Source organism: Microcebus murinus, chromosome 1 (genome assembly GCF_040939455.1).
Source record: "Microcebus murinus isolate Inina chromosome 1, M.murinus_Inina_mat1.0, whole genome shotgun sequence".
Lineage (NCBI taxonomy): Eukaryota > Metazoa > Chordata > Mammalia > Primates > Cheirogaleidae > Microcebus > Microcebus murinus.
The window spans coordinates 55,617,700-55,644,095 of NC_134104.1; the positions used below are offsets into that span (position 1 = coordinate 55,617,700).

General features: G+C 39.6%; 1 protein-coding gene across 2 annotated transcripts in view; it reads left to right on the forward strand.

Annotated features, from left to right (window-relative positions):
* The first annotated feature begins 8,507 nt into the window (after positions 1 to 8,507).
* TMPRSS7 (transmembrane serine protease 7) overlaps positions 8,508 to 26,396 on the forward strand; it is a 37,564-nt gene continuing 19,675 nt past the window's right edge. Inside the window, exons 1-9 of one of the 2 annotated variants that reach the window (XM_012787457.2) lie at positions 8,508 to 8,555; positions 10,565 to 10,796; positions 14,099 to 14,229; positions 16,761 to 16,828; positions 18,187 to 18,380; positions 19,546 to 19,584; positions 20,330 to 20,558; positions 22,202 to 22,332; positions 23,356 to 23,468. In XM_012787457.2, the coding sequence (XP_012642911.2) occupies positions 8,508 to 8,555; positions 10,565 to 10,796; positions 14,099 to 14,229; positions 16,761 to 16,828; positions 18,187 to 18,380; positions 19,546 to 19,584; positions 20,330 to 20,558; positions 22,202 to 22,332; positions 23,356 to 23,468 (1,185 nt within the window). Of the gene's footprint in view, positions 8,556 to 10,564; positions 10,797 to 14,098; positions 14,230 to 16,760; positions 16,829 to 18,186; positions 18,381 to 19,545; positions 19,585 to 20,329; positions 20,559 to 22,201; positions 22,333 to 23,355; positions 23,469 to 26,396 lie in introns of those variants that run through there. The other variant, XM_076007204.1, reaches the window with a different exon arrangement.

Genomic DNA, 26,396 nt, shown 5'->3' on the forward strand with positions numbered 1-26,396 from the left:
ATGTCTCTTGAACTAGTTCACCCCAGCATCCCTTAGCCCAGCCACGTGTTTATACTGCACTAGGCACTTATACCAGGCAATTAAAAAGAGAAAGAGATCTTTTTAGTTGATCCATTGAACCAGAAAGAAATGGGGCATTAGCTGTCTACTTCTACCCTCTATTCTCCCATTACCGGTCTAGCGTAATAGCAGGATAATCTTCTCTGAACACTGGCCCCTTGGGATTCATGTGGCTGACCGGGGATGATGCACTAATGGCTCCTCCCGAGCCATGGCTGAGTCATACTGCACCATGCTCCCCTCCCCACCACCCAGGGAGGGTCAGAAGAATAGGTGGGGTTTCAGGATAATATGTAAAATGGTATCAGTGGGATACATATAACGGGATAAAATGGTAAAAATGTCATCTGCAGCTCTCCCAGAATATGACCAGACTCTAGAATTGTTTCAGTGCTCTCTATTAGAAGCAAGTTTACTCTGTTGAGAGAGACAATCCTTCAAGGGTCTCTCATCCTGTTGCAGGCCATGCTGGGTGTTATGGGTTTAATTGTGTCTCCCAAGAAAGATATGTTGAAGTCCTCCCTTCTACTACCCTAGCATGTGACCTTATTTGGATATAGGGTTGTTGCAGGTGTAATTGGTTGAGGTCATGCTAGGGCAAAGCGGGCCCTTAATCCAATATGGCTGGTGCCCTTAGAAGATAAGGGACACAGAGACACACGAGGGGGGAATGCCATGTGATGATAAAGGCAGAGACTGAGGTGCTGCAGCTGTAGGCCAAGGAGCACCAACACTTGCTGGCAAACCACTGGAAACCAGGAAGGTGCAAGGGTTGATTCTACCCTACAAGTTTCAGAAGGTGTATGGCCCTGCCAACATCTTGCTTTTGGACTTCTAACCTCTAGAACTGTAAACAGTAAATTTCTGCTGCCCAAACTGGGCAGCCCCCCGGTTTGTGGCAGCCCTGGGAAACTAATACATTGTGTATGCCAGAATGCAAGGACCTGACTGCTCTCCACCTTGGCCATCTCTCAGGGTGTGTTTGCGACCTTGGGGGAGGAGGTAGTATCTCTGTTTTGGACAAGGAGGGGGCTTACTTATTGTCTGCCATAAAAATGGTGACATTCCCCAGCTGTGATGTAACCCTAATGCATGTGCAACATCCAGCAGGACCATGGGAATTAAGTACAAAAGGGAACCCGTGGATACTTATGCTGCTTGCTGAGCCGTGACTCTCATGTCTTCTGCTACCATCCATGAAATAGTAAGAGACTAACTTATTACCTTGTAAATAAGGTGAAACCAAATCCCAGACCCAACTAGTTTCTGAGGGGGCTATCACCTTCTTTCCCCTTTCCAAGGCTATTACATTGAAAGGGATAATACAGGGACCTTGTCTTCAAGGAGCTTGGAGTTTAGTTGGACGTAGGCTATACACATGACAAGCTAAATAACCAATGAGACAGTGTGAGAAATGTTACAAAGCAGTCCTTGATGAGTTATCGTAATATTTAGAGTCTCAAGCACTGGTATATACCATAAACGTTTTCAGAGAGTGTTGCAAGCTGGGGTGCAAAAGCATGCAGGAGAGTTACAAGTAGGGTGTGGAGGGTGGTGAGGATTTGAATAGCATAAGGTTCTGGAGGAGGGGAGAGGACTATTAATATTAGCCTCCTTTTCAGTTCTAGGGCATTTGTTAACGTCTCTGTGATAGTATTTAGTAGATAATATTATAATCAGTAGTTTGCATGTATTCCCCCTCCGTTGGGATCTTTTTAAGGGAAGTGAAATATTTTGTTCATTTTTTAAATTATTTGCTGCCATATAGTGGGCATATAATAAATGTTAAGTAAACAGATGGATGGATGGATAAATGGAGGAATAAAGATTGAAAATGCATAATTTGACAGAACAGAGTTAGTCTGTGTGCCAGGAGGCCACGGACAGGAAGGTAGCCTGCTGCCACACTGAGAAAGACCTTGAATGCCAGGGCAGGGAGACTGAACAGAAGGGCTGTTGCTTGTCAAGGATAGGAATGACATTAGAGTCATTTTCGGAAGATTTATTTAGCAGTAATGTGCCCATGGGTCAGTTTCAGTGTGAGGGATGTGACCAGAGGAGGAAAATGTGTTAAGGGGATATTACAACAGCCCAGATTTAAGATGGCACATTATAATTTCACTTTTTAAAAAGAGCCATGTGATGTGATCCTAAAAATTAGGATTATGCTTTTAGTGAGTCAGCTGGGAAAGGGAAGCCAGGATCACTGTCATACTATTTTATTACAGGGTACTAAGAATGACAGGGTTAAATGGCTGGCTGACTTCCCAGCAACCTGTGCAACCTTGGGATTCCTCAGGATTTACTCCTCCTCTGTAGAGAGCTCAGTGGAGAGCAGTGCTCAGATGGCAGCTTTGCACATGGCCATTTATCATAACAGAGAAAAGTGGGTCCTAAGTAGCGGAAATGCACTTATCAGTTGCTGAAGAGCTCGCCTCTCCTCTGGCAAGGCAAAGACAAAAGCATCACCTTGCACTGCTAAGTGGCTCTATGCCAGGAACTCAGAACCTTGTTCATGTTAGATGGATGACTTGGACCTACTTCCAGGTCTTCATGATGCACCGGTTTCAGCGGGATAGAAGTCGAAACATTTAAAGTGTTTTCATGTATTGAATTAATGTGTTTTTTATATATGTGCTTCCAATGGTCACTGCTGAATCCAGTGGAGAGAGATTTCTCCTTTGATCCAGGTTACTGCACACCATCTGCTCTGCTGGCCAGCTTATAGACACCTAGCGTGCTTCCCTTAGCACAAGGGCCTTTGCTCCTGGGAAACAAATAGAAATCTCGGCCGGATGCCGTGGCTCATGCCTGTAATCCTAATACTCTGGGAGGCCGAAGCGGGTGGATCGTTTGAGCTCTGGAGTTTGAGACCAGCCTGAGCAAGAGTGAGACCCCGTCTCTACCAAAAATAGAAAGAAGTTAATTGGACAGCTAAAAATATACAGGAAAAATTAGCCGGGCATGGTGGGACATGCCTGTAGTCCCAGCTACTTGGGAGGCTGAGGCAGAAGGATTGCTTGAGCCCAGGAGTTTGAGGTTGCTATGAGCTAGGCTGACGCTGTGGCACTCTAGCCCGGTAAACAAAGTGAGACTCTGTCTCAAAAAAAAAAAAAAAAAAAAAAAAGGAATAGAAATGTCTCCACTGTCTTTCAAGCCACTGATGGTGGGAAACACTAACATATATCTGGCCATTGTGATTGTCTTTGGTTGTATGTTCTGGGATTGCAGGGACTCTGTACCAGAACTTCCATACCAGTAAAAGTAACAAGGAAATCAATGCATGCTTGTTCACCAAGTTTGTTTAGCTTATACCCCAGTTTTCATTGTCATTGTCTCTCAGAACTGGTGGCTTATATTTGATTCCCAGAGATGATATTTTTCTCTCCAACATTTTATCAAGAAAAATTTCAAACATACAATTGAAAAAAAAATTTTTAATGTAAATGCATGTACTCACACCTAGATTCTACTATTAACATTTTGCTACTCTTACTTTATCATATATATGCCCATTTAGAGTGAATCATTTCTTTTTTTTGTATCAATTAAGATTTATTTCAAGGCCTGAAAACATGCAAACTAATCAAAATAGTACTACTATAATTTCTTATAATATATACCTAATATAAAAATTTGAAAAAGGTGGTATGATTAACTAACCCCTAAACAAGGCACTATCTAATTTTCAAAAGTGATGTCTATTTAACAAAATGTAAGGGGACAATAAAATATCAGAAAGCTTTCACATAGTTAAAGAGAACAAAATTGGCAAGGAGCTATTATGACAAAACAAACACAAATGTTTTTATACTTTCCATGTTTGTTTTTTACTTTGCTTCATAAAGCCACTGATAAATGAGTTTTCTTTCAAGTATAGAATTTCTAACATGAAACATTTTATTTTCCAAATATTTTTATAAAGAAATGAAAAAGCCACAAATTACATTGTTTGCCATAAATTCATACACACAAAAGTAAAACACAATTCAAATGAATTTATATATGCTTCCATCTTCTCCAATAGCTTTAGATGCTTTTCTATATATTTCTTAAATATTTTTATCAAAATCAGTTCTAATTCATCTATAAGACTAGGGAAAAATAATTTATAATGAATTATCTTCAAAATTACCTTCTATATACTTCTACCCTTATCTACCTCCCATCACTAAGTCTATTGCTGAAGTGAACAATGATGCAATGTATGTTTGAGGTGGCCCAAAGTAATCTGTAACCTTAATTTCCTAAACTTCTAAAGATTTCAACTTTCTGTCAATATAAACAAAAAGACTCAAGTGGCCAAAAAACATACAGTTGTAGGAGAAAAAGTTCATAGTACAACAATTATTTAAGTAAATCTTTATGCCTTTCTCTCAAGCTGTAAGCACTCTTTAGACTAGCATTATTGTGCACATACAATTACAGCAGTTTAGGTTTGCTCTGGAAGATATAAGTACACTAAAATTTCTGTTTCATAGTTTAATTGGCTCTTAAATAGTTTTGCAAGAGGGAAAACAAATATTTTGTGTTTTTTAAGAAATAGGGACATATGAATGAACAGCTGTCTGTTCATTTAAATCTTGAGGAAAATGAAAGATAGTTTATTGGTTTGGTTTTTTTCTAAAAATGCAATACATACATACATTTAATCACTGTTTATATAGAGAAGGAATGGAATGCTATGGACAGATGCAATCTCTTTTAAGTATTATAGTTGTAGGATATTCTAAATGGAATAAATTGATGCTGACAATCGTTTAAAGGCAAAAACCAAAGTTAAGAAAAGTATTGAAAAACAGATCTACTGTTAAAAAGAAGAAAGAAGTGTTGTCCAACACAAAAATGAGACCTATAGATTCAAAAACCACTTATTTTACTGTCGTAAAATACAAACTTAAAATAATGATAGGCAAAGGGAGTCTAGATCACTTAGAATTGAGGCAGCTTTATACAAAAATAACATATGTAAAAAAAATCAAGGGTGAGTGGATAGCAAAGGTGAGGGCATTTCTGTGAACTGACTTAGCAGGATTCTTGCTACAACTAGGCTAAGTGGTACAATGATGTAACCTCATAAAATAAATGACTAAAACAAAATTTCACAAATATCTTCATGTTTGTAAAAATATATCAATGCACAAAATACCAAAGTACAAAGTCTGGATTTTTCCCTTAGGTTTATAAATAACTATCAAATTTCTTTTTAACGCAGTTACTTTCTCTAATTCCTCTCTGTGTAGCAATGTATGCTAATTCCAGTACATACATGCTGGAATTTTACCACGAGAATTATACTTCTTATCACAAACTGATGACTTGCCTTTTTAGTCAGATTTATGTATATTTCCTTTACATCATATGACACTTAATACCTTTCTAGAGGCACATTTTAATCAACATATTACATAAAAAAGAATCTTGACTTTTAAATAAATTTTTATTAGTGCTGTGATATAATGGGTTTAGCAATTGAAGCACAATATGGTAACTATAATACATTGTACTATTTAAACTAATTCACCACTACAGGAAATTGTTTGATTTTTAAAATATAACCAAGATGAGAGTGCACAATTATGAACAGTGAAATACTAGAGAACAATGAATAAATAAACAAAATGATCTTTAAATCTGTGGCCAGCAATTACTTTGCTTTTAGGAACAAACCTGGAAGAAATTGCCTTCTTTGATTTTTGAATGTTCTGATAAATCTATTTGTTTCTTAGCTTCTTCAATATCACCTTGGATTGCTGAAATACGTGACTCTAAAGAATCAAAGTTCTTTTCTGGTCTGAATTAATTGATATGGCCACATTGAGGATTTCCCCATGGAAGTTCTCTGAAGGTATGCATGATAGGAGTCTCCATGGACTTATTTGCAATGCCAGCAATTTTTTTTTTTTTTTTTTTTGAGACAGAGTCTCACTCTGTTGTCTGGGCTAGAGTGCCATGGCATTAGCCTAGCTCACAGTAACCTCAAACTCCTGCACTCAAGCGACCCTACTGCCTCAGCCTCCCGAGTAGCTGGGACTACAGGCACGTGCCACCATGCCTGGCTAATTTTTTCTGTACATTTTTAGTTGGCCAATTAATTTCTTTCTATTTTTAATAGAGACGGGGGTCTCACTCTTGCTCAGGCTGGTTTTGAACTCCTGAGCTTGGGCCATCCTCCTGCCTCGGCCTCCCAGAGTGCTAGGATTACAGACGTGAGCCACGACGACCGGCCACTAGCAATTGTTTAGAACTTATATCAGTCAAAGATTTTCAGGAAGGAGCATTTTATCACTGATATTGTTGAGAATGGCTGGCATGATGATAATAAGAAAGCAGCCTCCAGTTGGTTTTATGATTGTTTTTAAATTCTGTACATATAGTGCAGCCTCCTATTATTTGCTGCCACTTTCTATTCTTGGTGTCAAAGAGAAACAGAGTGGAACACTAGCTGCAGGCTACACCAGTGGACTTTATTCAGTACTGTTGCAATAGGGGAGAGAGACTTCAATATGGAAGTGAGCTCATTCTAAATACAGCAGGGACTGCTGGAGGTCTGAAGCCAGTGAGCAGAGTGAGGGGGATCAGTAGAGGGAGAATTACTAAGGGGAGACTTCAAGGGTAGGGGATTTTTGCTAAAGTGACCCATCAGGATCCTTGCTAAAGGCCAACCAACCACTTATACATCAAGGGTAGGGGATAAGAAACTTGACCACATAATACGGGTATTTCAAGGTCACCCTTGAGTGAAAAAAATCAAGGGTGATCATATATCAAGGGTGGGGGGATTCCTGCTAAGCTGACTTAGCAGCATTCTTGCTACAACAGGGCCAAGGACAAGACCTGAGGACAGAGTCTGTTTGAAGAGAAAGCTCAGGGCCCAAGGACAAGGTTTAGTTAAAAAGAGGGCTCAGGCCAGCATGGTGGCTCACACCTGTAATCTTAGCACTCTGGGAGGCCGAGGCGGATGGATCGGTTGAGCTCAGGAGTTTGAGACCAGCCTGAGCAAGAGTGAGACTCTGTCTCTACTAAAAAAATTTAAAAAATAAATTAGCTGGAAAACTGAAAATATATAGAAAAAGTTAGCCGGGCATGGTGGCACATGCCTGTAGTCCTACTTACTCGGGAAACTGAAGCAGGAGGATCGTTTGAGACCAGGAGTTTGAGGTTGCTGTGAGCTAGGCTGATGCCACAGTACTCTAGTCTGGGCAACAGAGTGAGACTCTGCCTCAAAAAAATAAAAAATAAAAAAAGAGTGTTTAGAGGAGCCTGACAAAACTTTCATCAAGGACAGAGTCTTTGTCAGTGGCTGCTGGAAAGTACATTATTGGTGAAATATGAGTTAGTTCTGGAAATAAGTAGAGAAATAATACAGAAAGGATGAGCCATTAAAAAAAGCCTTATTTTTAAATTTCTTCATCATAAAATTACAAAGCCTAAAGCATTATTAGTTAGTTTGTCAATGTCACTAATACATAACAAAACCTAGGAAACAAATTTGTACATGATATAATTTTTTTTGTCATTTTTGTCTTTTTTCTCCAGTTATATCAAATGTTAAGTATCAGACAACTCAACTAATCTTTCACCACTTTCAGCAGGCAGTTTCTCACTTGCTTTTGCACGTATAGCCCTTGAACTTGTGTCTGGATCAGCTAAGCAGTGTTTCTCTTTTAAAGGGCAAGAGAGTATCCTTCCATGGTGGCACAGTGCCCTTAGAGTGATGATGTTCTGGTAGTACCCATCTTTTTGTCTTGGTCTGCTAAGAAAAATTCTGACACTGCCCCCGGGTTACCTTCCCTCCCTGGATCTAATCCAGATTAGTTTTGGGAAGAAAGAGAGAGATGGGAATACAGGATTTACATCAGGAAGGGCCTCGGGGTTTACTGAGGACTGACTCCAGTGGTAGGCCAAGGTAAATGGAAAACATCCCCTGGGGTAGAAGTTTTCAGAGTGTGGCTGGAGAGTTGAGAGCAGGACTAGAGAGTGAGTCTTCTGGAGCATGCAAGAAATACTAAGCAAGAGGAATGTAGTGTGAGGATTTTTTAGGTGCGGTGCTGGGGGTGATAAATTAGACCGCTTCCCATTCTTTAGGAGATGCAGGCAAAAATGATAATGACTTGTAAAATATTTTGTGATTGTTGGATGGTGTTTCTTATAAGAGGAAACCTTGCCTTGAGGCTGGCTGTGCTCTGAGAGGCCTGACTCGTATGAGTGACATCAAGAAAGCTTTAGTTTGGGGTGCAAAGCTGAGTGCTAGGTCCCTTTAACAGTCACAATATAGTAATGAGGCAGCTTCAGTTTCTGACCTGGACCTGGTGGAAGTAAATTGATTCCACTCCTCTGAGAGCTAGCTTGAATCCGGTGACTGTTCTCTCAATTCCTCCCGAGAGAGGATGCAAGGGGGTGAAAACTGGCTTTGAGACACCCCTGGCTGATCATAGATCTAATAAATGGACAAAGAAAACAGTGACGCTTCTTCCAGACCTGCGGACCTGAAAGTGAGTACGGTGTGAGGAGCCTCCTCTCCTACTTGAATACCATTCATTGTTGACCCTGTTAGTAAAATGAGATTGAGTGACTTTATAAAAGTAAAGGGAATAATAATGAAATACTTTCTCTTCTTAGGGTACTTAATGGATTTTACAAATACCAGCTTGTTTTAAAGTGCTGCACTTGGCAATTGATTCGTAGCTGTTTTTCTGAAACTCCAGGGAAATTGTACTGATCTCTACACAAATTCCATTTTAAAATTTAATCAGTGCTAACTGAGACTGCCTATAATGTGTTCCTGCACTTAGAGGTCCAACCTTGGCCTTTGTCAGTTCTACAAGTACTGGCATCTCTGTGTGTTTCTCTCTCTTACTTGTTTGGGAGGAGTACTTGAAAATAGCTTGACACCATAGTCGGCTGAACTCTTTCTACAATGGAATGTTTTTCTCTTTAGAAACACCATCCTCACTCTAGCAGGACACCAAATTCAGTGAGTCTGATCTAGTTCAATTTCACCCAGAAGGATACAAGCGACATTTCACTCCGGGGCTGACAAGGGTGTTTGGCAAAAAGAATGAGGGAGCTATGAATAATTCAGAGTGTACTTGGCCACATATTATCCCATTAATTGGTAGGATTAAAGACTGAAATACATGAATTTTGAAGGGAAGAGAGAGGGAGAGTGAGAGAGAATGAAAGCACTCTTGAGGAAAGCACAAAAGAGAGACTGTTTTCTGGCATTGGTGTTCTATATGGCTGCCTTTAAGAGAATGTGTGGTTAAAAGTTATTTCATCACTGGAGTTTAGTTACCCTGACATGTATAAATCTCTCCCTCAAAGAAGCTAAACTCTCGCATATATTATTAAAGAATTCACAGCATCAAATGGCAGAGGGTGGAGGAGAAAATAAAAGAACAGGAGGGGAAACAGTTGAATAATGTATTTTTTTCCTCCCGCACATAACACTTTGCCCATAAACACACTTAAACCAAACATTTTCTAATCTAATGAGTCTTCTATTTTGTTCTTCGATTTATTTTTAAATTATTCTTTTGCTTATAATTGGGAAACTGAGTCACTACTCAGTTCAGTGGCTGGCAACTGTAAAAGAAGGACATTTTGTTCTTATTCTACAACCCTACCCAAATCATCACTTGCCTTAACATTTTCTTCCTGCCTCCCAGGATTCAAAAATTTGAAATCAATTCATTTCTCTGGGGAACTCATTTATGTTCTCATTTATGATTCTACCTCAGCTCAGAAATAATTGGCTGTGAGAAAAAAGCAATATAGTACAAACATTTGAAACACACACACACAGAGCTGTGTATACAAATGAATCTACCCACACAGAATCTTTTTTTTTTTTTTTGAGACGGTCTCACTTTGTTGCCCAGGCTAGAGTGAGTGCCGTGGCATCAGCCTAGCTCACAGCAACCTCAAACTCCTGGGCTCAAGCAATCCTCCTGCCTCAGCCTCCCAAGTAGCTGGGACTACAGGCATGTGCCACCATGCCCGGCTAATTTTTTCTCTATATATTAGTTGGCCAATTAATTTCTTTCTATTTATAGTAGAGACGGGGTCTCGCTCTTGCTCAGGCTGGTTTTGAACTCCTGACCTCGAGCAATCCGCCCGCCTCGGCCTCCCAGAGTGCTAGGATTACAGGCGTGAGCCACCACGCCTGGCCTACCCACACAGAATCTTAACCTTGACCTCCTGACCCCAAGATCCTTCAGTCTACTTTACCCATGACCTCTTCTCCACAGCATCTGTTTAGCAGAGTTGGAGAGTTGAGGAGAGGATCTGGGGACCATTTTACTAGGGTTCATATACAGTATTGTCTAGGTTTCCTAATCTTCATTGTATAACTTGATGCAAATCAATTTATTAAATGTATGTAAATAATTTGACTGATAAATTTAGGCTTTTTAACACCAAGATCTCCTGACTGGACAGTTCCGTTTAAGCTCTACATTACTTCTAGTTGATAATACATCTTTTATTTTTTTTTTTAAAGATATCCAATATCTCAGTTCAGGTGGTCAGTGCCCAAGGAAAGCTGCCAGGGAGACGACCACCGTTGCCTGGGAGACCACCACGAAAACCCATTGGTAAAGTCAAACCCAAACCAAAGAAGCAGTCCAAGAAGAAAGTTCCCTTTTGGAATGTCCAAAATAAAATCATTCTCTTCACAGTATTTTTATTCATCCTAGCAGTCATAGCCTGGACACTCCTGTGGCTCTACATCAGTAAGTTAAACACTGTGCTCCTTTGGGGTTAGGGCTTGTGTCTTGAGTCCAGCATTAGCCATGCAGGCCAGACCTGCCCCTGGGTGTTTTTGAAGGCATCCTACTTTTTCCAAGACTGATACACCATTTCCCAAACTGGTGTTGATGTTTTAAGGAGAGAGAAACCAGAATTGTCTTTTTCATTTCTTCTTTCACCACCATCACTTTCTTCCCAGAGGAGAGCAGGACCAGGAGATGGGGGGTAGGATGGGAAGAGCTGAGGAAGATGCTCAGGAGATTTTGACTGATTCAGAAATGTAACAGCTTTAAAAAAAGGAAAGGAGTGCTAAGTTGTTTCATTTCCTCATTCCACCCACCTCCTGTTTCTAGGCAACCTTAAATTTCCAGCTTCCTGAGCTCCATTTTACACATGCGTCTTTCTCTCCCCTGTTATTATGTTTTTGTCCATCTGATTGAGCCTTTTGGACAGGTGTCATAACTAAACCCTTTCTCACAGAGTACTTAGTCATGCAAGGATGGCATTTGTTGACTTGTGTTGGAGTTCTCATTCTGTACTTGTTCATGCATTTGTACAAAATACATGTCCTGTGACATAATGTGAAATATATATTTGGTCTCTGCTCCTCATGTGTGACACAGAGCTTCTAACATTCTGTAACTTCCTAAGTGATGGGGTGATAAGAGCATCTTTTGTTATTTAAATATATATATGTATTTGTTATAATATTTGGTCTTAGTCTCTGGTTCCTAGTGCAGTGCTTCTAAGAATATCTTTTTTTATGTTAATGATATGGCTGGTGGGGGAAAGCCCCTAGAGAGCCCAAGGAACCAATCCTCTGATTAGAAGGCTATAACTTTCAGGAGGGGGCTGGAGGTTGAGCTCAATCACCAATGGACAATGACTTAATCAATTGTGCCTACATAATGGACCCTCCATAACACCCTTAACTGACAGGGTTCAGGAAGTTGTCAGGTTAATAAGAATACTCAATTGCTGGGAGGGTGGGCTGCTACAACTCCACAGGGACAGAAGTTCCCATGCTAGGAACCCTTGGGGACCTCACCCTCCGTGCCTCCTCATCTGGCTGTTCATTTGCATCCTTTATAATAAACCAGTAATAGTAAACTATTTCCTTGGGTTCTGTGAGCCATTATAGCAAATTATCAAACCTGAGGGGCTCATGGGAACTCCCAGTTTGTAGCCAACTCACACAGCAGTGTTGGTGGCCTAGACTCAAAACTCCTGCTTGGCATCTCAAGTAGGGGGCAGTCTTATGAGAATGTGCCCTTAACCTGTGGGTTCTGACACCAACTCTGGGTAACTAGGATCAGAACTGAACTGAACTGTTGGACACTCAGTTGGTCTGCAGAGAATTGGAGAATTTCTTGGTGTGGGTGAAAAAAAACACACTGATGTTGAAAAGTGTTGTTAGTAGACAAACAGTTTTCCTAGATATACCCCCAAGGATATTAAAATCTGATGAGAAGGCAAGAGTTATAGGCAAAGAATTAAAAAATATTGTCTTGAGCAGTTCAGGATATATATATATATATACACACACACAGAAATTGATCACCTATAATTTTCTTGGCACAATGTAGGGAGGGCATCAGGCATACCAAAATGTATCTCCTACCTTCAAAAAGCTCACAGATGCATATTCTATTTTAGAAAAGCTCACAGTTCAGTGCTGGAGAGAGAGCATGAGTTCACAGAAGAGAGGCATCCAATCTGCCCAGGGATAGAGTCCAAGAACGCTTCATGAACTGGTTTCTGAAAATTTATTTGACACATATTGAGCGTGCCCACTATGTGTTGGGTGCTGTGCTAGGTAGGCATGGGGAACAGAGTGATAACCAAGATATGATCTCTATCCTCAAGGAGCTTAAAGACTGGTGAGGGAAGTCAAGTCCATGGGCAATTAACACAAACCCCCACCCCCAGCCCAGAACAAACCAACTTATCTCCCATCATTTCTCTGCTGTACCTCCACTGACAAATTTGCATTGTCCTAGCATTTTTTTCATTTCTTTTTTTTATCTTTATTTAATTTTGATTTTAATTATTTATTGGCTTATCCCTGACTTGAGATGCCCTAGCATTTTTGTATAAAGTTTTAGAACATCCTTGTACAGAAGTAGTTTGTTGGCTGTGTAAAAATACAGAGAAGAGCATTTCATGGAAAGATATTGGTATGAACAAAGGGAAACTGGTATGAGCAAGTAAGCACTACCCAACAGGAAACAAGTGAGCTTTGATACATGAAATCTGAGTGTGGAGGGTGACCTTGAGAAATGAGGTGGACAGCTAATCAGGGACACCACAGAGGGTCTTGCACATTGGGCTGAGCTAAAGGGTTAGGTAAATATAAGCTAATTTAAATGCTGACTTGATCTCCCTTGCATTGTTGTTGTCCTGAATCCTCAGTACTTCCTGATAGGAATGTGTGAGTGTCTAGAAAGAAGTCATAGCTTTCATTCAAATTTTAAAGAGTCTGCAACAATAAAAACAACAAAACTAAGAAGCACTTCCCTAGGAAAAAAAAACCAAAAAAACAAAACCAGCAGTCATTTTACATGAGAGGGTTAGGGAGGCAAGGTGATCTGCCCAAGGTAACGTAACCTGAAGGAACAAATCTAGGACAGGAGTTCAGGCCCCCTGCCCCCTACCCTCCACAGCCTTGCTACACTGCTTAGGGCTAAGGTGACCTTGGCTGGGTCACGAAAGGGAAGCTGCTTCCTATCACTCCCATAGGTTGCACCTTCTTTTTAACTCAGCCACCATTTATTTAGCATTTCCATGTGCTGAGCCTTGTATGAAGAAGGAATACTCTGTCTTTCTCTCTCCCCACATTCTTCCTCCCTTCCTTCCCTCAAACATTTATTGGGCTTCAAAGGTAAGGCAGACGCTGGCTACATTAGGGGCTGAAGAAAAAAGTAAGTTAGTGGTTGTTTCCTCAGAGAGCTCAAAAAGAGATAGACAGGCTGACAGAGTCATGGTGCAGCGGGTTATGTGCCATGAGAAAGGAAGGCACCGGGTCGTCAGAGTCTTCTAACCTCGTTTTTAAGTATTTGCCAGAGCAGGCAGTAGGAATTGAGCATTCTAAGAGATGTGGTTATTTGCTGCTGATGGAAGAGATGTTGTCAACTTTGTTTGGAGCTCCATGGGCTATGAACCAGTTAGATATGTAGCTGCCTAAAATAAGATCATTTTAGGAGCCTGATACTGACATAGCGCAGACAATGCCTTTCTGCCACACAGATGAGAAAGCCTCCTGATCGCCTTCTCTCCTCTTTTACAGTTAAGACAGAAAGCAAAGATGCGTTTTACTTTGCTGGGATGTTTCGCATCACCAACATTGAGTTTCTTCCTGAATATCGACAAAAGGAGTCCCGGGAATTTCTTTCCGTGGCACGGACTGTGCAGCAAGTGGTGAGGGGATGAGGGCAGAGGGCTGAAGGTCTGGGGAGGGTGGAGTGGAGAGGGGTGAGGGGACAAGGGAGGGACCACAGATGTCACCCGTAAGCGGGGCTTAGGGAAGTAGAGGGCAGGGTGGGTGAAGGAGGCTGTCAGAGGGAAACATGGGATTTAGCTCATCTTGGCTATAAGAGAATTGCTCTCCCCCCCACCCCTGCCCCCACCTAACATAAAAAGAAATGGCTCCCTCAGCGACAGTTTTTCTCATCTGTGAAATAAAGAAATTGGAACAAGTGACCTTTAAAATGCCTTCCAGTTTCAAAGTTACATGCATACTGATAAATTTTGTGATCATACACAAAATTTATTTCAACCTTGATGCACTGGCAATCTCTTCACTGTTAAAAATAACTTTCTCATTATAGGACTAATAATTATTTATTATAAACATTAGCAAAATTCATAAAATTATTTTAAGAATCATTAAAATCTTCTTTAACGTCATCACCAGAGATAAAACTCCTTTTTATTCTGGGCTACATAGACATAGGGGATAGTGCAATATTGGGACACTAGTAGATATTCAGTTTTATAATTCAATTTTTTTTCTCTTAACATGATATTTTTATGCAAGTAAATATTCTTTAAAGAAACATAAGTCTTGATAGCTTCAAAGTTAGCAAATTTCTTTTTAGTGTTTGTTTTAAGCTATTTCCAATTTTTGCCACTATAAATAATGCAACAGCAAAACTGCCACATAAATTATATGTATCTCAGATTACTCCCTTAGGTGATTTCCTAAAAAGTATGATTACTTGTTCAAATAGAAAAATATTAATTTATGGCTCCTAGCACATATTGCCAACTAGAAAGGTTCTGCCGTTTTGTAACTCCACTGTGGAAATACAGTGGTGACCTTGATGCAGTGACAGGCAGTGTAGAATGAGGCAAGTTGTGAGAGACAGGGCCAGCAGTCAAACGCAATGATGATTAGAGTGGCTCTTGTTTATTGAATGTCTTCTTTATACTAGGTATGTCACTAAACCTCTTAATTCTGATATATATACAGTCATGTGTCACTTAATGATGGAGATTCACGCTGACAAATGCATCGTTAAGTGATTTCTTCATTGTGTGAACATCACAGAGTGTACAGTACTTAAACAAACTTTCATGGAATAGCCCACTACACACCTAGGTATATGGCATAGCCTGTTACATCTAGACTACAACCCTGTACAGCATGTCACTGTACTGAACACTGTAGGCAGTTGTAATACAGATCAGTAAATAGGAATTTTTCAGCTCCATTATAATCTTTTGCGACCACCTTTGTCTTTTTTCTTTTCATTTTTTTTTATTTCGGCATATCATGGGGGTACAAATGTTAAGGTTACATATATTGCCCATGCCCCCCTCCCTCCTCGAGTCAGAGCTTCAAGCGTGACCATCCCCCACACGTTGCACATCTTACTGTGTTTGTATATACCCATCCCCTCCTCCCCCTCCCACCTGTCCGACACCTGATAAATGATATTCCTATGTGTCCACTGAGGTGTTGATCCGTTAATACCAATTTGCTGCTGAGTACATGTGGTGCTTGTTTTGGGGGGACCACCTTTGTATATGCGGTCTGTCATTGACCTAAACGTCAATTCGTGGTACATGACTGTACTCCACTTAGTCTTCAAATTCTCCTAAGGAGGTAGGCATTTTGATCGGTACTTTATGGTTGAAAAGAAAAAGAAAAAAACTCAACAGGTTTAGGTACCATGTTCTGTGTTGCATAGTGAATTTAAGCTCTGCAGCTCATGCTTTTTCCACTATATTTTATAATTTCTAAGGTTTTTTTTTTCAATCCTGGGCAATTATGTAGGTGGTTTCCAATTATGTAGGAAGGGGAATACTGGAGGAGGAGATGACGTGGGAGAAGAGAGTGAGTTTGTTTTTAGAAATGCTAAGTGAGGGCAAAGAAGGTCGCAGGGATGGGGAACCTAATGCCTTTCCAAAGGATCTAGAAGGATCTAGAAGGCCACATGTGGCCTTTAGGCGCCAGGTTCCCCACCCCTGGCTGGGCCCTGCCCTAAAGACTAGGAATTCTGAAGGGTCTTGGTGGACCTGACTGTGAGCACCACTCGCCCCCTAGTGGCTAATGTAGGAACATGTCTCGCTCTGATGGGGAAGGGATTGGGTCAAATACTGTACTATGAAAATGTGCTTAAATGAGTTAGATTTGTTAACTGTGGAGAAAATTAACCTTTAGAGTGGACAGAATACAGAAGTTAAGCTTGATTAGAGTCTTTAAAGAGACCAATCAATGCATGAAGGTAACTGATTTTTCACAGACAGAATGAAGGTAAGTAACCCAAGAATTACAGCAGGAAGTAAGAATTTATTTGAATTCAAGAAATAATGTCTGTGTTTCAAGTTAAGAGCTTTAGTTTGAGGCTTGCTCTTCTCTTCTCAGAGCTTAGAACTACAATAGACAAGATGCTTTCAAAGGAAGACAAGTTTGAAAGACTTAAGACACTTCAATTCTTTTTCAGGTAAACCTGGTTTATACCACATCTGCCTTCTCCAAATTTTATGAGCAGTCTGTTGTTGCAGATGTCAGGTAATATGTGTCCTTTGTTTGGGGATTTCTGCGTTCACTTCTATAAATTCCACTTAACTCTGTGAAAAGGCTGAGATTCCATCATTCTCAAGTGACTTTGTGGGTTAATGACCTATCAGCACAACTGGTGACCTGACCCTTTGCCATGCTGTCACTTTGTGTTTTTGCTTTTTATCTACCAATTCCTGCTTTCTCCCCACAGCTGGAATCATGGTCCCCATGTCAGTGCCACTGGGCAAAATGCTCACAAATGTGGCTACCACAGTGGGTGGAGGTGGAGGAAATGATAAAGCAAAAAACACTATTTCTCAATGTCCAGTGAAAAACTGGTCACTAGAGATCTTCTGAGGAAAAAAAGAATTTCATGGACAAATAATTTTTAGAAAAAATTGTGCACCGTGTACTATATCCCACTGCCCTCCCTCCACCTCCAATATATCCGCAGAGATTCATAACCTGGTTTGGCATATTAACCCTTTGCACTCGGATGTCGAGTGTGACTCCACACGGTTAGCAAAAATTATAGAGATTAAAATCACTCTTTGAATGTATCCATAATTTGAAATATTAAAAATCCAAATAAATAAATTTGTATGAAAAGAAACTCCAGTTTTTTATTCTACTGCCGCGCTTTGTAAAATCTGGGGTATTTAAAAAATTAAATCCGGAGTAGAATAAAGAAATCGAGAAAAAAGCAAGCGAGTGCAAAGGGTTAAGGCACTGTGAAGCCTTGGAGTAAAGCGACTTGTTTACTTTCCTTAACCTTCCATTTCTTAAGTTATTTACTACAGAAAACTATCTTACATTTCTTTCACAAAACATGGTAGCATTTATGCAATGAGGGACTCAGTCTCTGGCGTCAGACTGAAAAGCAACTTGGACTTGATTCCTGGATCTGCTGCGTACTAGCTCTGTGACTTTGAGTTGTGTTTGGTGTCAATTTCCTCATCTGTAAAAACAGAATAATAATAGGACCTTCCTCATCAGATTCAAATGGGATGAAGCAGATTTAGCACAGTGCCTGGACATGGTGAGGCATCAAACACTATAACTGTTATTATTTTTAATAGCAGTGACTACTGATTGATAACCACGAGTAGTGTATTTCCCATGGAGATGCAACTCTATAGTCATGGTTCTAAATTTGAATCTGACACAATAATCAGAATGTACATAACATGACACTTTCCCTTTCTGGTCCCCATAATAGGAGTCAGTAATTACTCAAAGAATAGGGCACATCAGATGATGGATGTACTCACTTGGCCTTACCTTGAATCTGCCAGTTGGGTTACTGCCTCTCTATAAAGTCTACTTCCTAAGAGGGATCCCTGAACATCTCTCTTTTTTCATTATAGCAGCAACAACAAAGGTGGTCTCCTCGTCCACTTTTGGATTGTATTTGTCATGCCGCATGCCAAAGGCCACATCTTCTGTGAGGACTGCGTGGCGGCCATCTTGAAGGACTCCATCCAGACAAGCATCATAAACCGGACTTCAGTGGGGAGCTTGCAGGGTCTGGCTGTGGACATGGACTCTGTGGTACTAAATGGTGATTGTTGGGTGACTCTCCTCTAGCATTCCTTCCTGCAGCACGCCTGACACTTGCCATTACTGTAGTCAGCATTGTAATGAGGTATTCTCTTCCACAATCCCAGTAGCACAAGATGAGCTGCAGACAACGGAGCTATGTTAGTAAAGGAAATTGCTAAATGTTAAATACAGTGATTGAACCATAGATTTGGGAACAAAATATATATGAAGTTGAATTTATTAAAATGTACATTTATTCAGCTCATGCATCTTCAAACTAAGTCCCCAAGGAACAAAGTCCTAGAGAAGGAAGGATTTTGCTGAGGTCTTTTTTTTTTTTTTTTTTTGAGACAGAGTCTCACTCTCTTGCCCGGGCTAGAGTGCTGTGGCATCAGCCTAGCTCACAGCAACCTCAAACTCCTGGGCTCAAGTGATCCTCCTGCCTCAGCCTCCTGAGTAGCTGGGACTACAGGCATGCACCACCATGCCCGGCTAATTTTTTCTATTTTTAGTAGACACTGGGTCTTGCTCTTGCTCAGACTGGTCTCGAACTCCTGAGCTGAAGCAATCCTCCCGCCTTGGCCTCCCAGAGTGCTAGGATTACAGGCATGAGGCACCATGCCCGGCCTCTTGCTTTCTCTTTTTATTTAAATTTTATATATTGAAATATATAACCATATTTTATAAGTATATATTACATATTACATAGAAATGATAGAAATTGTATATTATATATACACAGACTTGCACACTAGGCATATAGTGGGTGGCTGATAAATATTTTTTAAATGAATGAAAAAGGTCGCGGAAAATTTTGCACTATATGTATGCACTATTTCAAGTAGAGGACTAATTATTATCATAATTGTTTCATTGCTTTTTTAACTTTAAAATATGTTTAAAACTTGTACCTATGATTTCAAGAATACAAAAGTAAAAAAAATGGTGTAATGAAATTTTCATATACCAGTTCCTCAGCTTCAACAACTATCAGCAGACTGTCCTATGTGATCTTTAAATACCTAAACAACCTCCATCACCTTCACTGGATCATTTTAAAGCAAATCCTAGAGGTGTTTGGTTGTTTTTAAAGAAGAACTGAAAATAATTTTACTAAGTACAATGCTAACAAAATGAAATGATAGGATTAACAGTCTCTTTTTCTATGTGGTTTTTCAATGCAGCTGGACTTCGGTCGGATTACTCTTCAACCATAGGATCCGGTAAATTCTTCTATATGGTTCCCCACCCTCCCTACACACACATTAGTATCATTTTGGGCTATACTTTTCCTTTTCTAAGGACCGTATTTGTTAGTGCTCTTTGAGTTGCAAGTGACAGGAATACATTCAAACTGGCTTAAGTACAAAAGAAACTTGACTAGCTCATGTCACTGGGGCATCAATGGAGTATGCTGGCTTTAGGTGTGGTTGGGTCCAGGTTCTAAAATGAAATATCATCAGAACTCTTCATCTCTGCCTACTTATGTTGAGGCTTCCCTATCAAGTGTGGTCTTCCATTGTGGGGGCAAACATGGCTACCAGCAGATCCAAGATCATAATTTATCATTTTTCAACCATGGTGGAAACCACCCCTACATATTTCCTGACAGTTCTAGCAGAAGTCCTGGGGCTGACTCCCATTGTCTGGCTTGTCAGACAGCATGCTCATTCCTGAACCACCTTCTTTGACACTAGGTTATGTGCCTACCTCTGAAACCAGGGGTGGGTTTAACCCCAACCAAACTATATAGACAGGGTAGGGATAGTTTCTCAAAGTCAAAATCCAGGGGTGTTAATCAGAAGAGAGTGAAGTGGACTCTCGGCCGGCAAAGACAGCAGATGTCCCCCACAGGACCTCTTTTGCTCTTTGCTTTTCTATAAAGATTTCAAGAAAAATCATTCCTAAAAAATAAAAAAATTAAAAAAAGGAAAGAAAGAAAAGGGAAAAAAAGTGCTGTCTCCACAGACAAAGGCTGCTCTCAGTACATCTATGCGGATCATCTGTCCTTCCGCTACCCTCTGGAGATTTCTGCAACCTCAGGGAGGCTGATGTGTCACTTCAAGCTGGTGGCCATCGTGGGCTATCTCATTCGTCTCTCAATTGAGTCCATCCAAATCGAAGCCGACAACTGTGTCACCGACTCCCTGACCATTTACGACTCCCTCTTGCCAATCAGGAGCAGCATCCTGTACAGGTACTACGCAGGCACTCTTGTTGGTGGGTGAAAAGTTTTTTTTTTACAATGTCTTTGTTTTACAGTATCTGTGTTCCTCCTGGATTTTTTTTTTTAAAAAAACATTTTTGTGTACACTCATCAGGTCAAACACTGACTCATGCGCTGTTAAGTATGCATTATACTTCAGTACCCTTGCCAGAGCCCATCGGATTCAGTGTTTGTTTTTCATTTGTAGAGAACAAGACTCTTAAAGTCAGTACAGCAAGAATTCCAGCTAATATGTCTGAAATATAATAGACATTCTGTTTAATTTTACATTTATTACAATCATGGCAAGTCTACCATTTCAATAGATTGTGAGAATTCTATGATGATTGCATAGCATTAGTAAAAAAACTAAAAATTTTTCTTACAAAGATAACACATGTTTCTTGTAGAAAATTATGTCAGTCAGAGAAAACAATGTCAATTACTTCACAATCTCATTACCCAGAGCAAGTTTCTGTTACGTTTTAGCATCAATCCTTTCATTCATGTATATTTAATTACCCATACATATACTTATATATACCCAATTTTTTTATTTAATTGTAGACATCTGCTTAATATTTGATAACCTTCAAATGAGTAAGCTTTATTTAAAAATTACTATTTGTTACTAACTGTGCTGAAAGTGTACACAAATTATTTTATTATTTTTAACCATGTCTATGTATGTATATAACAATGCTTTATGTATGTATGTAGGTATTTATATTTTGGTGATGAATATGCATATTAAAAATCCAAACACTATATAAGGATATGTAGTGAAAAATAAGTTTGCCACTGACTCCCAGTCCTCAATCATTATGCTTCTTTCCATCCTTCCAGACATATTCAGTTATTATTTCATTTAATCCTCACCACAGTGCTATGAGGGATGTACTATTATTATTACTCCCATTTCATAGAAGGGAAACTGGCACTTACCAAGATTTAAGCCCAGAATCTTCCACCCAATTAAGTGATGGAGCTGAGGTTTTTTCTTTTTTTGTTTGTTTTGAGACAGGGTCTTGCTCTTGCACCAGGGCTAGAGTGCAGTGGCATCATCACAGCTACTGCAAATTCAAACTCCTGGGCTTAAGTGATCCTTCTGCCTCAGCCTCCCAAGTAGCTGTGACAATAGGCATGAATCACCACACCCAACTAATTTTTCTATTTTCTGTAGAGATGGGGTCTCACACTTGCTCAGGCTGGTCTCGAACTCCTGGGTCTCAAGTGATCCTCCAGCCTCTGCCTCCCAAAATGCTGGAATTAAAGGCATGAGCCACTGCACCCAGCCAGAATTCAGTTTTGAATCTAGTTTTCCTTAGGGCAGAGCTCATAACCTTAGCCATTAAATACACTGCCTTTATATCTCATTTGTACTCAAGAAGGGTCCAGTGACAGCCGTCCAAGAGAATTCTTTGGTAGTAGTTACTGTACAAAAATTTCTATACTTTTTTCAGCTCTGATCCATCTACAGAGCCCTGTGGCCACCAGTTGATGAAGACCTGGTTGGCAGAGACTGATTCATAAAAACTGAGGGGATAGCCCAGGAAATGTGTGGAATTAGTGTTGAATGGAGGTCCATTGCTCAAATAACCTGTTATTCATGTACTTTTGTTCTCTGCTTTCAGAATTTGTGAACCCACAAGGACATTAATATCATTTGTTTCTACAAATAATCTCATGTTGGTGACATTTAAATGTCCTCGTGTATGGAAGCTATCAGGAATCCGGGCATATTTTGAGGTCATTCCAGAACAAAGTAAGTCTTCTCCAATTAAAGAGAAGTCACTTTTAGAAATATTTGCTATGGTACTCTAGTCTTATATTTCTGGAGGCTGTGCTGTTATACTAGTTGTCTTAGTAAAGGACTCTAAAACAGGATCTAGTCAGAAGAGAGAGATGATGTTAGTTATTTTAATCGAGTGAATTTAATGAAGAATTGTTAACTTAGTATGAAGGTGTTAACTAGGCATCTCAAAAGGCAAAAAGGACAAGTTGAGAACTGTAAGGTATCATGGATATAACACATGTAGGAAGCAACTATCACCCCTAGGGCTGGAGCAACAAAGGAAAGAGGTCGGAATGATTACAGTTTAGGGCTTGGGGAAGGGGTCTGTGGAGTGAAACTTAGGCCTCTGAGGAGTTGCTGTTCAGCTGTTGCTCATGTCTCTGAGATCAGAATTATGTTTTTTGAGAACATCCTATAGATCTGTAGCCAAAATATATGACTTAAAAACAAATACAAAATTTGAGAACAAGCATTTTAGCTATATATTTGTTGGGTGCTATTTCTTTTTAAATAAAACAAAGTTCAAAAAGTTTATAAGCTTCTTGGCTGGGCGCTGTGGCTCACGCCTGTAATCCTAGCTCTTGGGAGGCCGAGGCGGGCGGATTGCTCAAGGTCAGGAGTTCAAAACCAGCCTGAGCAAGAGCGAGACCCCGTCTCTACTATAAATAGAAAGAAATTAATTGGCCAACTGATATATATATAAAAAATTAGCCGGGCATGGTGGCGCATGCCTGTAGTCCCAGCTACTCGGGAGGCTGAGGCAGAAGGATCACTCAAGCCCAGGAGTCTGAGGTTGCTGTGAGCTAGGCTGACGCCACGGCACTCACTCTAGCCTGGACAACAAAGCGAGACTCTGTCTCAAAAAAAAAAAAAAAAAAAAAAAAAAAAAAAAGTTTATAAGCTTCTTGATCCAGGAAGTATATATTTGTAATTAAATTTTCCCCATAATCTCATAGCTGTGAATCATTGTGTGTTACTGGGTATCTTTTTCAGAGTGTGAAAACACAATATTGGTCAAAGAAATCACTGGCTTTGAAGGGAAAATTTCCAGTCCATATTACCCGAGCTACTATCCTCCAAAATGCAAGTGTACCTGGAAATTTCAGGTAGCCTAGTTTTACCAGTATCTTAGAAAAGTATTACTGTTATAGTTTTAGTAGCATTTTATTTTTGAATTTCATTACTTTTATTTTTTAAATGGCAAAACGAATATTACTTAACTTTATAAAATTTAAACATTATCAAAATATATTATCTAGAACACAAAATTTTCCTGTAATTCCAACCTTCTGCCCACAAAGGAACTGCTCTTAGCAGTTTGGGACTTTTTTCTCTGATTGATTTTGTTTATTTGTATTAAAAAATGAAATGACATTGTTAAAGGATAAAAAATTATTTTATTGTGATAGAGCATATTTATCAATTCTTAATCATCAGTATTATAATAGGAATAATAAAGAAATAATAAACTGGATTAGGCAGTACATTCAACCCTCTATATCCACAGGTTTTATATCTGCAGATTCAACCAATCATGGATCAAAAATATTTTTTAAAAAACCACAGTAAAAGATAATACAACAATAAAAATAATACAAATAAAACTAATAAGTCATAATAGCTATTTACATAGCACTTACATTGTTTTAGGTATTGTAAGTAATCTATAGATGATTGAAAATATCTGAGAAGATATGTGTAGGTTACATGCAAATACTATAATTTTATATAAGGGACGTGAGCATCCTCGGATTTTTGTATCCGTGGGGTTCCTGGAACCAATCCCCTGTAGATACTGAGGGACGATGTACATATTTTAGTTATGTAAGCAAACCAGATATGCAAATTTATATGGAATATATACACCTCTTCTTAGTGCTAGATTGGACATTTCTTCTTTTTGTTAAATCTTAGATTGTAAACTATTTTTCTTTCTTCAACTATAGTATCATATGATAATAGGGCCAAGTGTCACCATTGTTCATTTAGCATATACATATAAAATCATTATTGTGCGGCATAGCAATTAGACGTAAGAGGCAAGCAATATGTAGCGTGTACTTATTCAGTATGTTACTGAATGATTACTGTAGGCCAGGCACTATTCTAGACACTGAGGATACATGAAATTAAAGGAAACAAAAAACAAACCCTTTGCTCTTATGGAACTTACCCTCCAGTAGGGGAAGACAGGTGATAAACAAGGTAAATATAGGCAATATGTCACATGGTGATACAATGCTATGGAGAAAAATAAATCAAGGAAGCAAACTCTACAGCTTGAGTGGGAGGTGGGGGTGTGAAGGGTAGCAAGTTAGACATTTATTACCTTGAACAGGATAGTCAGGGAAAGTGTCACCAACAAGGGGCATTTGGAAAGAAACCTGAGAGATAAGGAAACTAAACTTGTGGATATCAGGATAAGAATGTTGCAGGCAAAGGGAGCCTGAGGCAAGGACCCCACAGCAGGAGGGTGCTTGATGCATGTATGGTTATTTCTGCATAGTCCTAACAGTGAACTAGTTAAAATGATTTCATTACTCAAATCTGTACTTGGTGTCAATATTCTGATGGCATGTACCATTAAATTATTTTCTATCATGATCACATTTCCAAAATAAGTAAAAGATAAAAGTGGTGGACCCTTGCTTATTGCCAGATTCTCAAGGCCCAAGGCAGCAAAAACAGGGCTTTGGATGACCCAAGAGTCGGAGGGTTGGGGAGGAGGAGAGGGAAGAGGAGATGAAAGGAGGGGTTGGGGGAAGAAAAGGAAAAGACATTAAATCTCTGTTCCTTCAACCTCTCCAAAAAGTAGATGTATCTCCGTGGGCTAGTATGATTAGTATGATAGCCAGAACAAGAAAGGTGCCATTCTCAAAACCTCTGCCAAATGTTTGAAATTCTTTTGAGATAAAATAAATGTTGATTCTGTAATAACTCTTAGAGTTAAAATGAAAATCCTTAAAAGTTGTTGTGACTTTTAGTTGGAGTATAAATAAGAATATCAGATTGCTTTTTGTTTTGCTAGGGGTTGAGGGTTAGAAATGCTGAAGAAAGAGATGTCTTTATAAGGATAAGGGCATCCCACGAGGGGCGTGAGGAATGGGGACGGGGAGACAGGAAATCCTGGGGACGAACTGGTGGTGTGCACCGTTTCCCAGAGAGCAAGGCTGTCCTCAGTGTGGAGGTTAAAATAAAGCTGTTCCTTTCTCAGAAGGCTTCGAACAACCACCTATATCAGTGTAAGAGTGTGTTTCTGTGAATGGAAATCAGTGCAAAAAATATTAATTTTTTTCACCTGTAAAATAGCTTTGAATTTATTAAAAATAACCATGAGCTGGATGACTCAGTAACAAAAATATTGACTCAAGTCATGATAAAAGTTTTTTATACAAAGGTTGGTTGCTATCCTCCTCAATCCTTCTTAGTGTCTGGTCCCATTTCCAATTTACCAAAGTACAATCAACCCTATTGGCAAACTCACTTTCAGCTGAGTTTTAAGGTCTTATTTGAGAAGGATTAACTCCTGCTCCAGCTTAAAGTCCATCTGATCCTTCTCCCAAGTTCTCTTACCCACTGAACAAATGCTCATTGAATGTCTGCTACATGTCAGGCTCCATATGGGGACACTGAGTAGCAAGATAAGCAAAGTCCTTATTCTCATGAAGCTTACAGACTACAAGGGAAGAAGGAATAAATATGTAAAACCAAAAAAGAATGTTGAGTTTATAATATGTTGTCTACGTTTGATTAGCACTTTAGTGTTTGTTTGTTTGTTTGTTTTTTGAGACAGAGTCTCACTTTGTTGCCCAGGTTAGAGTGAGTGCCATGGCATCAGCCTAGCTCACAGCAACCTCAATCTCCTGGGCTCAAGCAATCCTTCTGCCTCACCCTCCCGAGTAGCTGGGACTACAGGCATGTGCCACCATGCCTGGCTAATTTTTTTCCTATATATTTTTAGTTGGCCAATTAATTTCTTTCTGTTTTTAATAGAGTCGGGATCTCGCTCAGGCTGGTTTTGAACTCCTGACCTC